At 42.7% G+C, this 13416-nt stretch overlaps 1 protein-coding gene across 3 annotated transcripts in view; it reads right to left on the bottom strand.

Moving 5' to 3' along the window:
- The window catches only part of SPTLC2 (serine palmitoyltransferase long chain base subunit 2), a 68281-nt gene that overhangs the window by 45189 nt on the left and 9676 nt on the right, over positions 1-13416 (bottom strand). For 2 of the 3 annotated variants that reach the window (XM_083502353.1, XM_083502352.1), the window contains exon 2: positions 4887-5081. In XM_083502353.1, the coding sequence (XP_083358479.1) occupies positions 4887-5012 (126 nt within the window). In that variant the 5' untranslated portion in view covers positions 5013-5081. Of the gene's footprint in view, positions 1-4886; positions 5082-10913; positions 10933-13416 lie in introns of those variants that run through there. The other variant, XM_083502354.1, reaches the window with a different exon arrangement.

The raw sequence follows: 13416 nt of genomic DNA, 5'->3' as shown, positions 1-13416 counted from the left end.
TGTATTCCTTTCTCAGTCAGAAAAGCTTCAAACTGCTGAGAAGTGAATTCTCCCCCTCGATCTGTAAATACACATTTCACCTGTTTATCATGCACATTTTTCAACCAAGCACAGAATTCCTTGAACCTAGGAAAAGCTTCTGATTTCTGCTTGAGATTGAACACATGAATATACCTGGAATATGAATCAATGGCCTTGGGATATTTACATTCCCTCTTCACGTGACCTAGATGTCCACACAAGTAGCATTTCACTGCCTTCAAAGCTTTGGCGCCATCTAGTGGTTCCACTGAATTTTGGGATGACGTCTGTGAGGACTCCCCCTGGTGATGCAGCTAGCACTATGCCGATCCGCTTCATTTAACACCACAGCAGTAACATGCACTACCATTAGCTGAGCAGTTGGCAAAACAGCAAGCTGGCTGGCAATCGCTTCCCAACTTGAACCCAAAGAATGTAGAATCATGAAGGAATACACAGCCTCTGGAAAGGTGATTCCACACTGTTGCAACTCATGCCTTAGATTCTGCATTTCCATGAGGTGAGCACATACGTCTGCTACATCAACAAGTGCCATATCATGCAACTTGGCATAAAAGAACAAAGAAGCTCCCGCCTCTGTTCTTATATGTGACTCTTGGAGACTCTCCCACATCTCTCTGGCTGAGGGCTTGTCACACAAAAGACATAGCTCTTCAGGAGACACAATAAGCATCAGAGTTCCCCTTGCTTTGGAATCCTTAGCCTCCCATTCTTCAGTCATTGGAGCTGGGGGGGTGGCATCTGATATCACATTAAACAGACCCTCTTTTCTTAGCAGAGCCTCTGCATACTGCACCCAGTTTTGATAATTATTTTTTTGGAGCTTTGGAACTGCCATGGCATTTCGAAGGGCCTCCATTATTCTGGCATTAGCCTTCTGTGTCATTTAAAGCAAGCTGCGTCTATTTACCAGCTGCATTCCAAACGCACATGTGAGGCCTTTGCTTTCTTCTGCCACTGCCGGTAAGTGCTTTGGCTAGAAGTTCCAAGTCCACCCTTAACCAGGGACTGGCAGGCTTCCCAGGGAAAGAGCACATACCTCTCATCAATTTTCTTGACACGCAGAGAAGATAACCTGCATTCCGTTCTTCTGCTGTTCGTCTGGGCCCATGACCACAAATATCAGCATTTCCGCTCGGCCAAGCTCATAAAGTCTCATTTTCCTCCGGCTGAGCCTTCGGAATCACCTCTGACGAATAATTAATGACCTGAGCCTTTCATGAGGCCTCAGGCACATTCCATTAAGCAGAGTTTCCAGCAGCATGCGGAAGTGATAAGATTTATGGCTACGTTGCAAATAGTTTTATTTCTAAGCTACGCAGACAGAAAAGACACCCTCTCTCTATGAAAGCAGAGAGCAACAGAGCAAAGGAACAAAGGAAACCGGAAACCACTAACGTCACATCCCGTCTCCTCTCCCGTGAGACTTCCAATAGCCTAGAATCCCTGGAATGTAAACAGAGTCCTGTGACTCCAAGCAGCTGCACAGTGATAAGAACAGAAACTAACACCTCCAACCCACAAGACTTCCACACCCCTTAAGTGAGGCTTTTAGAAATGCAAGGCTGCCCTGGTTTTGATGATATGCTAACTTCTTTCCTTTGGCAGAAACATGAGGAAAACCAAACCACATTCCCAGTAGTAGTTATTTCTCAGTAAGAGCAATCAAGCAAGATTCAGGGAAGCAGAGCATGGCTGAAGAAATCTGCTGTATGAGTCACCTGAGTAATCTGCTAGCAAGCTGCATTCTTTCAACTCAACCACTTTATTTTACCTTTAGTAGCCAGAAAACCTTTAAGTCACCAAAGCTCATTCTGAAAATGCAGACCTCACTGTTTTAGAGAGTACACCAGTGCAATGAAATTAAACCCCTGTATCTACGAAGTCTTGTTCCAAGGCCTACCCAAGGTATAAAATTAGTAAAGTTAAGAGCAGCGGTAAATGACAGACAGTAATTTAGAGCATCTTTGGACGATTTCCCACAACTGTCTGGATATGCCCAAACCTTCTACCCACTACACTAAAATTTCAAGTAAATCCCTCATATTACCAAGACAGTGTAACATTCAGAAGCAGAGCCAATCCATACATTGTAAGATGTTTGAGGAAAGGCCAACAAACCAAGGTTCGAAATCAAAGTTGGAAGCTGTCTTGCAAAGTCCGTTTGCACCAACTGTGGTTTGGCACATTCCGCCCTTGAAGTCTGCCAGACTACAGAGCATGGAGGATGATAACATTTCACCAGCAACAAAATACGTCTCACAGGCATTTTCACAACATAAGGCCTTAGTCTGCCTCTCCCTAACATACCTAGGCAGACAATATCACAATAAGAATCTTTTAATAACCTTTGGTAACAAGAAGCTCATAATACAGCACTCTTCAAGGCACCATTTACTGTTGAATGATCTCCTATCTGTTGTGTCCTACTCTGCAAAAACAAAAACAAATCCCTAAGACAACCCATACACCTCTCAGCCTTTTATAATATTTTATTTTTCCATTTTCTAATTTTACATAATCAAAACATCATTTTACAGTGGTGCCTCGCAAGACGAAATTAATTCGTTCCGCGAGTCTTTTCGTCTTGCGATGTTTTTCGTCTTGCGAAGCACAGCCCATCGCAACTGCGCCTCTTCAAGCGGCTTTAAGAAAAAAGCGAACAAACTCGCAAGAAGTTTTCGTCTTGCAAAGCAAGCCCATAGGGAAATTCGTCTAGCGAAGCAACGCAAAAACTGAAAAACCCTTTCGTCTAGCGAGTTTTTCGTCTTGCGAGGCATTCGTCTTGCGGGGCACCACTGTACACAACAAATTTCACATACCCAATATTAATATCAATCCCTCCCCCCCTTCTGTGGTTACTTGTTATATAAAGTCCTCTGCACATACAAGCTAAACCTAATTATATTTTGTCCCAATAATATTTAAACCTCTTCAATTAAGTCTCCCAATAAGAATCTAAGATGTGCAGATAACTACATGCCCGCTGATTGGGACATGAAGAAAGCTAATAAAGGCATGAAATATGCACTCTCAACTCCACCTGCTGCCTTTGGCAATCAGTAAGAGAAGCCACTTCTGAGCATACTTTGAGGCAGTGGAAACTAGACCAGGCTGCCTGAACATTTTGGTATCAATAATCAGGAAACATCCTCCCCACCCCCAACCCCCATTTACCCATACTACACACACTGCCCCTGAGGCAACAAATGCTGCCAGTACCTAACTGTGCTATTCTGACATAAATTCAAATTGAAGGGAACACTCTAGATCAGGCATCCCCAAACTCAGCCATCCAGCTGTTTTGGGACTACAACTCCCATCATCCCTAGCTAACAGGACCAGTGGTCAGGAATGATGGGAGCTGTAGTCCCAAAACAGCTGGAGGGCCGAGTTTGCAGATGCCTGCTCTAGATGATGTGCCTAGAAGTGACAATTCAAGGGCTGCATCCCTGTTAGCCAAAACCCGTACCATACGAAGTTCCACTGGTGGAATATAAATCAATCTTCCACCAGCACCAATGCACCACACCACTGCACTTCAGGCTCAACATGACGAAAGCCCGCCAGACTCAGAAAGGAAGTAGTCGTTAAAAGTTTAAACTCGCTTTTAAAAATGTTTAGAAGCACTACACTATTAGGCTAAAAACAATTTTCAGTTATGTGGATACAAATATATTTTTTGAAATAGAGTAAAATTGCTGCTTCTGGTTCTAACAATTTAAAGTAAGTTCTCTGAAAAACAATTTATTCTATAACGTCTGAAAACCACTAAACATTTGAAGGCCCCTTAGTTTTGTTTTGTTTTTAAAAACAAGCACCTTACGTTTTTGAGAAAACTTTTATGTGCAGTCCCTTAGCTGGGGAGCAATATAGATGCAAAACAATTCAAAATAAAAATGTTGCGACACTTCTCCCACTTTTGTGAAAGAGACCTGTGTTGAAAAAGATATTGGGCTTGAGAGGGAGCATGGAAAGACCTACCAAAGGAAGAGGTGGTGTAATTTATGCACTGTAAGAGTAAACCTGGAAACAGGAGCGTCACACAGGTCTTAATGCTGTGTGATGGTAGACTGAAAAATGTTTTCTAAGAAGGTTTAAGCTGTGACTGAGTGGGTGCCTAGAGATTTGCCTTTCTTTGTTAAAAAATAATAATCAATAGCTTTTAAGTAAGAGGGCTTGAATAGGAAAGGGGAACAGTCAACCACGTACATAATGCTATTTAATGCTTACTTGCAAGGTGTGAGAGAGATTTGTAAGCATCTACGCCTCAAGTGTCATACTTTGGTAACATTTGGGGTACCTACGTGCCTTGCAGCTACTTGCCATTTACATTAAAATAACTAATGAAATCATCAGCAGTAAGATTGATTAACCCTGGAAATAGTGGGAAAGAGGAAAAAAGAGAGGTATCTTAGACAACCTTGCAAAAGGGCAAGGGAATTGCGCACAAGAACCCACTTTATTTTCAGCTGTGCTGAGATCAGCCCACGGAAGAAAGTATTCGTCTCCCTGCTCCACTTCAGCTGCTTGCCAATAGTAAGAGAGCAGCTCATGGGGCAACATTATGCTGATAGTTCACCAATGCAGGGTAGCTTAGAATACCATGGGCAGTATTAAGGAAAGAGGAATAGAAAACCCTCACAAACCATGTTTTGGCTGATATTCTAGGACACAGCCAGGATTTCAGCTAAATTACAATTAGCACAAACTATGGCTTGGCCCTATGTCCAAATGCAGCCTAAGCCAAACACATAGTTACAAAAGACTAGCTACATCTCCTTCACCACAAACTTGTTCAACCCCACCTTGTCTCTGAAGCAAAGGTAACAGTAAGCATTTACCTTTTGTTCTTCTCTTTCTGTTGCATTATGACAGTGCTCGATTTTCCAATGCCTCAGAAAGTCTCGAAGATACCCGAAAAGGGTGAGGACACCATAGCCTACATAAGTCAGTACAGCAACCAGCATTGGTGTTTCCTCAAAAGCTTCATTGAAAGGTCTTTTATACAAGCCTCCATTCTGAGCGATATGCGGGAGCTACAAGGAAAAGAGAGCTGTTAGCAAGGCAGGACTAGTCAATTCCTTAAAAGTTTCAGATTAAACTTTACCAGTGTACACAACCAGCACCATGTCTTGCTCTCTACAGCCTTCTCTGAAGCCCCATGAAAACCCCTGCCAACCTACAACAATCACATTTTGGACTACCCATCTTGACTGCAATCTTGGCCTGTGTTGCTCTCAAACACTATAAAAATTGTATCAATTTAAAAAACAAAACAATATTTTCTTTAACCAGAGCTTTTTCTACAGCTCCCCAGGGTTTGTACAGGGTACCCAGCTTCTGAAGGATGATGAGTGCACACCACCTGAATGGGTTTGTATAATTCCTGCCATGCAGCACCTTCTCATCTGCATGACTGACAATTTTTAGGTATTGATGTAATGCAACCTCCCAGAACATTTGGCCCCTGGATATTGTTACTCCTCAAGATTAGAGACTGATGTAAAACACCAGGTAGGCTGCCTAGTAGACTCTGACCTAAGTGTTTTTAAATCCGTTAGGCTGTTTGGATACCTGAATCTGCAGTGTGTATAGCGAGATTTTGGTACCAATTCCTTGTGTTTGGATAAGTGAATTTTTGTATAATGAGTGTTTGGACAGCAGGACCTGGGTGTGCCGTGGTGCTACTGTCCTTTCCGTAGCCAGTCCTTTAAATAATAATAGTGCCATAAATAAAGCTTACAGCCCAGGCATAAATTAAGGTAATCCATATTTGAAGTCTTATGGTTCCAACTGTTTTCAGAATTGGTTAGGCACTAGGGCCTGGGCGATGCATTGATACATAGGCCAGAACCGGTTTGAGGGCCAGAGTGCAATGGCAACTCCACCCAAAGGTATACTGTGGTACCTCAGGTTACAGACGCTTCAGGTTATATACACTTCAGGTTACAGACTCTGCTAACCCAGAAATAGTACCTCGGGTTAAGAACTTTGCTTCAGGATGAGAACAGAAATTGTGCGGTGGTGGCGTAGCGGCAGCAGGCGGCCCCATTAGCTAAAGTGGTACCTCAGGTTAAGAACAGTTTCAGGTTAAGAACGGACCTTCCAGAACAAATTAAGTTCTTAACCCGAGGCACCACTGTATCATGAGTGAAACTGCCATCGCTCCCGAGGCCCTTCTCCACCTACAGTGCCTGGCAAGCAGAGGGAGGAACAAACTGCATCGGTCTCGGCACTGTAGCTCCCTCCACTTTTCAACATCATGATGTATAACTACATCACAATGTTTGGATGGTGATATATCACAATGTTGAAAAGCAAATATCACCCAGCCATATTAAGTACTGAAGTGGAAAAGGAAGCAGGAGGTATCAACTGCTGCCTGAACCACCAAAAGTAGCCAGAGATATATTTCACATCTTCATTTAGTTCAGACTACAGCGGGCATGTCCAGCTTTCAAGAGACTGAGATCTACTCCCACTATATAAAAAAAAACTGGCAGCGCTTTTTTTGGGAAGTCGTAGTTGTTGAGCTTTTTTTCTTTTCTATTTTTTGGGTGGGGGGGACGGTCCCACGATCTATCACAGGCACCCTGCGATCTACCAGTTGATTGCGATCTACCTGTTGGAGATCCCTGGACTACAGCATTCAATGGAGCTGGGAAATAATCTGCTAATCGCCTTAACCCTGTAACTTGCTAGGATAGGTAAAGGTAAAGGGACCCCCTGACCATTAGGTCCAGTTGTGGCCAACTCTGGGGTTGCGGCGCTCATCTCGCTTTACTGGCTGAGGGAGCTGGCATACAGCTTCCGGGTCATGTGGCCAGAATGATTAAGCCGCTTCTGGCGAACCAGAGCAGCGCACGGAACCGCCGTTTACCTTCCCACCAGAGTGGTACCTGTTTATCTACTTGCACTTTGATGTGCTTTCGAACTGCTAGGTTGGCAGAAGCAGGGACCGAGCAACAGGAGCTCACCCCATCGCAGGGATTCAAACCGCCAACCTTCTGATTAGCAAGTCCTAGGCTCTGTGGTTTAACCCACAGTGCCACCCGCGTCCCTACTTGCTAGGATAGACTGCTATAAATTGCCTTACACCCGAGGCCCTTCATAACCCCTTGGAAGCTGCAGCTGATAGAAAATGCAGCAACTGATGCAACAATAGAAAGAATAATAGGCTGGTCCACTGCCAATGGCACTGGCTACAGGGCAAAACTCAAGATGCTGGTTTGGGGAGTATACCATACATAACCATTGCACCAGAGCTCTCTCATCAAGATCAAGAGGACGCTTCTACTAAGAGAACACAAGCTAATAAGACTAGCTTGGTGTGAAAGAACAACACATACTTCTCATTGATGGCGCCAATATTACATAATTTGGTAGCTAGTACATCTTCCTCACCAGACCTTCACAAAACAAGGACTGTGTAAAGGCCTTAAGGTAAATGCTAAATGGCTTAATTTTTGCTTGGCTTAATCACTCTTTCATTCTAGTTTGTTACATTTTGTATGCTAATGTGCACTACACTTATCAGGATTTTATTGGCTCGCATTCCTGAACAGAATATTCTGTTCTCCTTTTGATGCTCCAAAATTTCAGATAATGATTTAGTGGTAAGGCCAATGAGATGTTTAGAAGCACGCAATATCCCAGGTTCTTGCACAAGTAAATCCTTCCTGCAATGTTGCCAACAAACATAGCAATCCATTTGGTGAATTTCAATGAACAAAATGTTTCATAACACAAACTAGAAGACTGCCTTTATATTAATATATAGCCTAGATTGGCTAAGAATGAAGCATTAACATGCATAAAATCATAGCTCTAATAAAATACAACATATAAGCTACTTGCTTTCTATCTTTTTCAGAGCTTTAGGTCACATATGTGCATTCTTGGGATTGCTTCATAACAGTAACCAATCTTGTTTGAATTGTTCAAATAGTAATCTCAATTAACAGCTTGTATTTAGTGTGCCAAGAAAAGATGAGAGGGTCCGAGAGTAAGAAACCTGGTCATACCAAACATCTCTTAGAATCAAAGAATTGTAGAGTTGGAAGGGTACCAAAGTGTCATCTAATCCAACCCCCTGCAATGCAGGAATCTCAACTAAAGCATCCATGTCAAATGGTCATCCAACCTCTGCTTTAAAACTTTCCAAGGACGGAGAGTCCACCACCTTCCAAGGGAATCCGTTCCACTGTTGAACTCTTTTCTTTGCGGAAAAAAACAGTTTTAGTAAATCCTGTCAGCCTAGTAGGTAGGTAAAGGTAAAAAAAGTGTGGGTGGCACTGTGGGCTCAACCATCAAGCCTGTTGAGCTTGCTGATCGGAAGGTTGGCGGTTCAAATCCCCGCAACCGAGTGAGCTCTCATTGCTCTGTCCCAGCTCCTGCCAACCTAGCAGTTTGAAAGCATGCCAGTGCAAGTAGAAAAATAGGTACCGCTCTGGCGGGAAGGTAAACACCATTTTTTTAAAAAAAATGTTTTATTGATTTTTGATTTTTAACAATATTGTAACATCTTATCTCCATTTATACATTTTTAGCTCCACCAAGCTACTCGACATCCCTCCATTCCATTGTCTGGTTTTTATAAAACACATATTAATTTCACGCATTTGTATCATCACAATTCTACATTTGTCCTATCTTATCATAAACCTGATGAAGAAAATAGAAAATTTATTCTAATATACACTGCATGGTTTATCTCCATCCTGCCTGTGTCTTTACAGGTTTACAGTAACTGTCTATATACTGAATAAATTTGTTCCAATCTCTCTGAAACACTTGGTCACTCTGGTTTCAGATTTTCCCTGTCAGCTTTGCTAGTTCTGCATAGTCCATCATCTTCGTCTGCCATTCTTCCACCATCAGTAATTCTTGCTGTTTCCACGTTTGTACTAACAAAGTTCTAGTTGCCGTAGTGGCATACATAAACAATCTCTGGTCAACTTTAGATATTTCCTCTCCAATCAAACCCAACAAGAATGCTTCAGCTTTTTTGTTGTTTTTTTAAAAAAGTATACCTAAACATCTTTCCCCAAAATAATTTAACTTTATCACAAGTCTACCACATATGATTGAAGTCTCCTTTAATATTACATTTCCAACAATTCTCTCATTTTATACATTCTAGCTAGTTTGGTTGGAGTTAAATACCATCTATAAATCATTTTCATTATATCTTCTTTCAATGCCATACAAGCCATGAATTTAATTCCTTCATTCCATAATTTTGACCATGAATCAAAATGAATATTATAAAAAAATCTTTCACCCATTTTATCATTACCTCTTTTACTTCATCTTTTGTGTGCCATTGTAATATTAAATTTCTTTTACTTTCCAACAATTTGGTTTCTAGCTTAGATCGAGAGAAGGTAAATGCTGTTTTCGTGCGCTCTGGCTTCCATCACGGTGTTTCACTGTGCCAGAAGTGGTTTAGTCATGCAGGCCACTTGACCCAAAAATGCCAGCTCCCTCGGCCTGAAAGCAAGAGGAGCACCACATACTGTATTTTTTGTCCCATAAGGACGCACCTAGTTTTTTGGGGGGGAAATAAAGGGGAAAAAATTTCCCTTTATCCCCCCCCCAAAACCAGGTCGGGGAATCCAAAGCAGGTCGGGGAACAGCGGGATGGCGGCACTCCGCCTCCCCGCTGTCCCCTGAGCTTGTGGGGCTGGCGCTGGGGAGAAGCTGGGGGAACTCCCGCAGGGCTCCCTAGGCTACGGATTTCTGCCTGAAGCACGGGGCGCTCTGCTTCAGAGCGCCCCGTGCTCCGTGCAGCAGGATGCTACCCGCAGCCTAGGGAGCCCTGTGGGAACTCCCGCGGGCTCCCCAGGCTTGCTGATAGCTTCCTGAAGCCTGGTGAGCGAGAGGGGTTGGTTCGTACCGACCCCTCTCGCTGTCCAAGCTTCAGCGAAAGCCTGCATTCGCCCCATAGGACGCACACAGATTTCCCCTTCATTTTTGGAGGGGAAAAAGTGCGTCCTATAGGGCAAAAAAAGCAGAGGATAATACTGTTAAAATTAAACTATCTCAAGTTAAAGATTCTCAAAGAATGTGAAGGATGATAGTACGGAGAGAAGTAAAGACATGGAAATGGGGAACAAGTAAGCAAAAAAGAATACCATCACAGAAAAAGTGACCAGGGGGATTGTGCAGACCACAGCCTTCCTCTCACTTCTGAGTCTTTGTCAAGCTTTGGCCACATCCAAGGTTTTCTCTTAAAATATTATTTAAAATTTTGTGTCCCTGTCTTCAGCTGCAAGGGGGCAAGTGACACAAAATTTTAAATAATATAAATAATATTCATTATAAAATATTATTTAAAATTTTGTGTCTCTTGTCACCTTGAAGCTGAAGATAGCTTATGATATTATGCTATTCATCTTTAAAAAACACTCATAATAAAATAAACTGGAGAAACTGGCAGTATTAAAACATTCTCAGAAGTCAGCAGCCAGGCTTTCTGTGGAACAAAAAATGCTTTATGATCTTTATGAAAAAAGAAAAGGGAAGGGCCATAACCCTGTGGAAGAACACATACTTTACATGCAAACGGTCTGAAGTTCAACCCCCAGCATATACAGGAAAAGCTTGGATGGACTCCTGCCTGAAAACCTGAAGAGCTACCGCCAGCCAGTGTCAACAATACACACAGTTGAAATATTTTCCTCAGCTCTGACCCCAATGTATCTGTGGTAGTTTCCTATAAGGCCTTCTCCTTGGGATAATGGCAGTATTGCTGACTTACATATTATGTGTGCATTACATTTCAGGGGTAACACATAAATCCAAGATAGTCGAACAACCCTTTAAAACTGAGAAATGCCCCATAAAAATCATGGTGCAGCACTTACCAGCTACGGTACTTAGCCTTCCTCTTCAGTGCTTGATGTTGTTCCATGAAGTGATGGGAGAGGCTTGGGTGTATGATGGCGAGTTGCATGTGAAGTGGTTGGCTCTGATTTAGCTTCAGAAGTAGATTGCATGGGCTCGTTTGCTGCTACGTTATTTTTTGTGAGAAACATGGTGATTAGCAACTGTCACTGTTATCTCTTGAGCTGCTCAAACATTTCTTGATAAAGACTGAAAGTGTCTGTAACACCATGTGTGATTTTGAGGCTTCGTTCCAGAAAGGGATCAAAGTCAGCAATCAAATCATTTAGGTGCTTTTCTGTTTGGAAGACTTGAGCGAATTCAAGCGGATTTAAACTTATAAAAGCACACAGTTAAATTACGGAACTTGCTCCCACAGAAGTGGGAATGGCCACCGGCTTAGATGGCTTTAAAAGAGAATTAGACAAACTCATGGAGGGCAGGGCTATCAATAGCTACTAGCCATGGTGACTGTGCTCTACCTCCAGTCAGAGGCTTCTGAATACCAGCTGCTGGAAACCACAAGAGAAGTGTTCCTGTGTTCGAATCCTGCTTGCTGGTTTCCCACAGGCAACTGTTTGGCCACTGTGAGAACAGGATGCTCTTCATTAGTCAATGTTTGTCCAAGACCCTCAATTATTCAACTACTTCCTTGACGCCAACAAAGCAATCAACCCCCACTCGCCTGAATATCTGGACAATATGTTCCACTTTGTTGTTGAGCATTGGAAAACACTCAAAGCCATTCCGACATTATTTTCATAAGTTTCACCAGCATGCATTCACTGATCACTCAAAGTAAGTAATGCAACTAGCCTTGTTTAAGTTGCCTTGAATCTGCGAAACACAACTCAGTCGAGAGGTTGGATAATGGAGGTCATATTGGGGGAGAGAAAGACAATTTCAACACTGTTAAGGACAAAGTGGGTTGCCTCGGGGTGGCTAGGAGCACTGTCCAAAACCAGTAACAGTTTAAAGTCCAGTTGTTTCTCTTCAAGGTAGAACTTCACCATGGGAATGAAGCACTTGTGGAACCAATCCAAAAATGCTGCTGCAGTCATCCAAGTCTCTTTACCTGAACACAGGAAGGTTATTTTTGTTCTTGCCTTTTAGGACTTTGGGGGTTTTCTGACCTGTACGGCAAACTTGATTTATTAAATGCTCAACTGTATTGCCACACCATCTTTAGCTGCTCTGAAGCCAGGGATTTGTTTCCCTGATTTGGAGATGTAAGTCTGGTCAGGCATTTTCCCCTCCCAAAAGAGGCCCATCTTGTCAGCATTAGAAACTTGCTCAGGAAAATACCCCTTTTTGTCTATCAGCTTCTTTAATTGCTCAGGGTAGGCTTTTGCTGCCTCTTTGTCTGCAGATGCAGCTCCACCAATTATGTCCACATTTTTAAGGTTGAAGTGGTGCCAAAAACTGTCACACCAACCATGGCTGGCTTTGAATTCCTTCCCAGGCTGCTGATCCATAGCAGAAGGTTTGAAGAGTGCCTACAGGTTGAGAGTCTTTTGTCTCAACATGACAGGCACATGTTTACAGTTCATGTCTTCCAGCCATAAGTATAATGCCTCTGCAGTCTTCACTAAAGCCTTGCAACACCTGCTGTCACAGCCTCACAGGTTTCTCTCTTGAACCTTGATGGCACAGATGCTGGATTCATTGCAGCTATATTTCCACGCCACATTGGAGACCGACATGCCATCCTCTCAAGCAGCCCAACGCAGCCACTTTTTCTTGCAGTGTTGGAACCAATCATTGTCTCCAATGTTGCACACCAGTGGAGGAACCTGGCTTGCATTTCATGGCCATGCTTTTTAATCCTCTAGCTGCACCTCTGCACTCTCTCCCAAGGCTGCTGCATTCACCCTGCACCTCCAAACACTCCCCCAAGGTGAGTGCAATGGGTTTGTTGACTTTCCTGTTGGACGCTCACCTTTTTACAGACAAGCGCATAAAGTTGAAATTCTGTATGTTAAATGTGCATAAGCTGCAACTTGACTGTATAAGCTCTGCTCATTGCTAAAGCAATGCTTGCTTTGAGTGACATTGAGACAGAGGCACAACTTACAGAGCAAGAAGGATAAAGGGCTCATAAAAGGAGATATGAGCTAAATTGCATAGGTTCCAAACCAGATAAGGCTATAAAGCTAAGAACCTGCACTATGAACCGAGTCTAGAAACTAACTATATAAACAGTGCAATTAGGCATATGCTCCTTAAAAATGAACAGCAAAGTACAATTCCTTGTGTTGATTATAAACTTGCAGACATGAGAACTATATGTAGCCCAGGGATGAGAGGTTGCAATAAATAGACTGATAATTTATTTCTCTAATTATTTGAAGACGGTGTCAAAACACTTTATTCCAGTTATTTATTCTGAACTCTTGTGATACAGCAACTTGGAAATCTTTCTCCAAAAGAGGTTTATCAAAAAAAGAAAGCCAGATACAGGTCAGTAGCTGGTCATGAACTTAC

The sequence above is a fragment of the Podarcis liolepis genome, assembly GCF_965112155.1.
Source record: "Podarcis liolepis genome assembly, chromosome: 1".
Lineage (NCBI taxonomy): Eukaryota > Metazoa > Chordata > Lepidosauria > Squamata > Lacertidae > Podarcis > Podarcis liolepis.
Note: the sequence above shows the minus strand (reverse complement) of the source record. Positions and strands in the feature narration are given on the sequence as shown.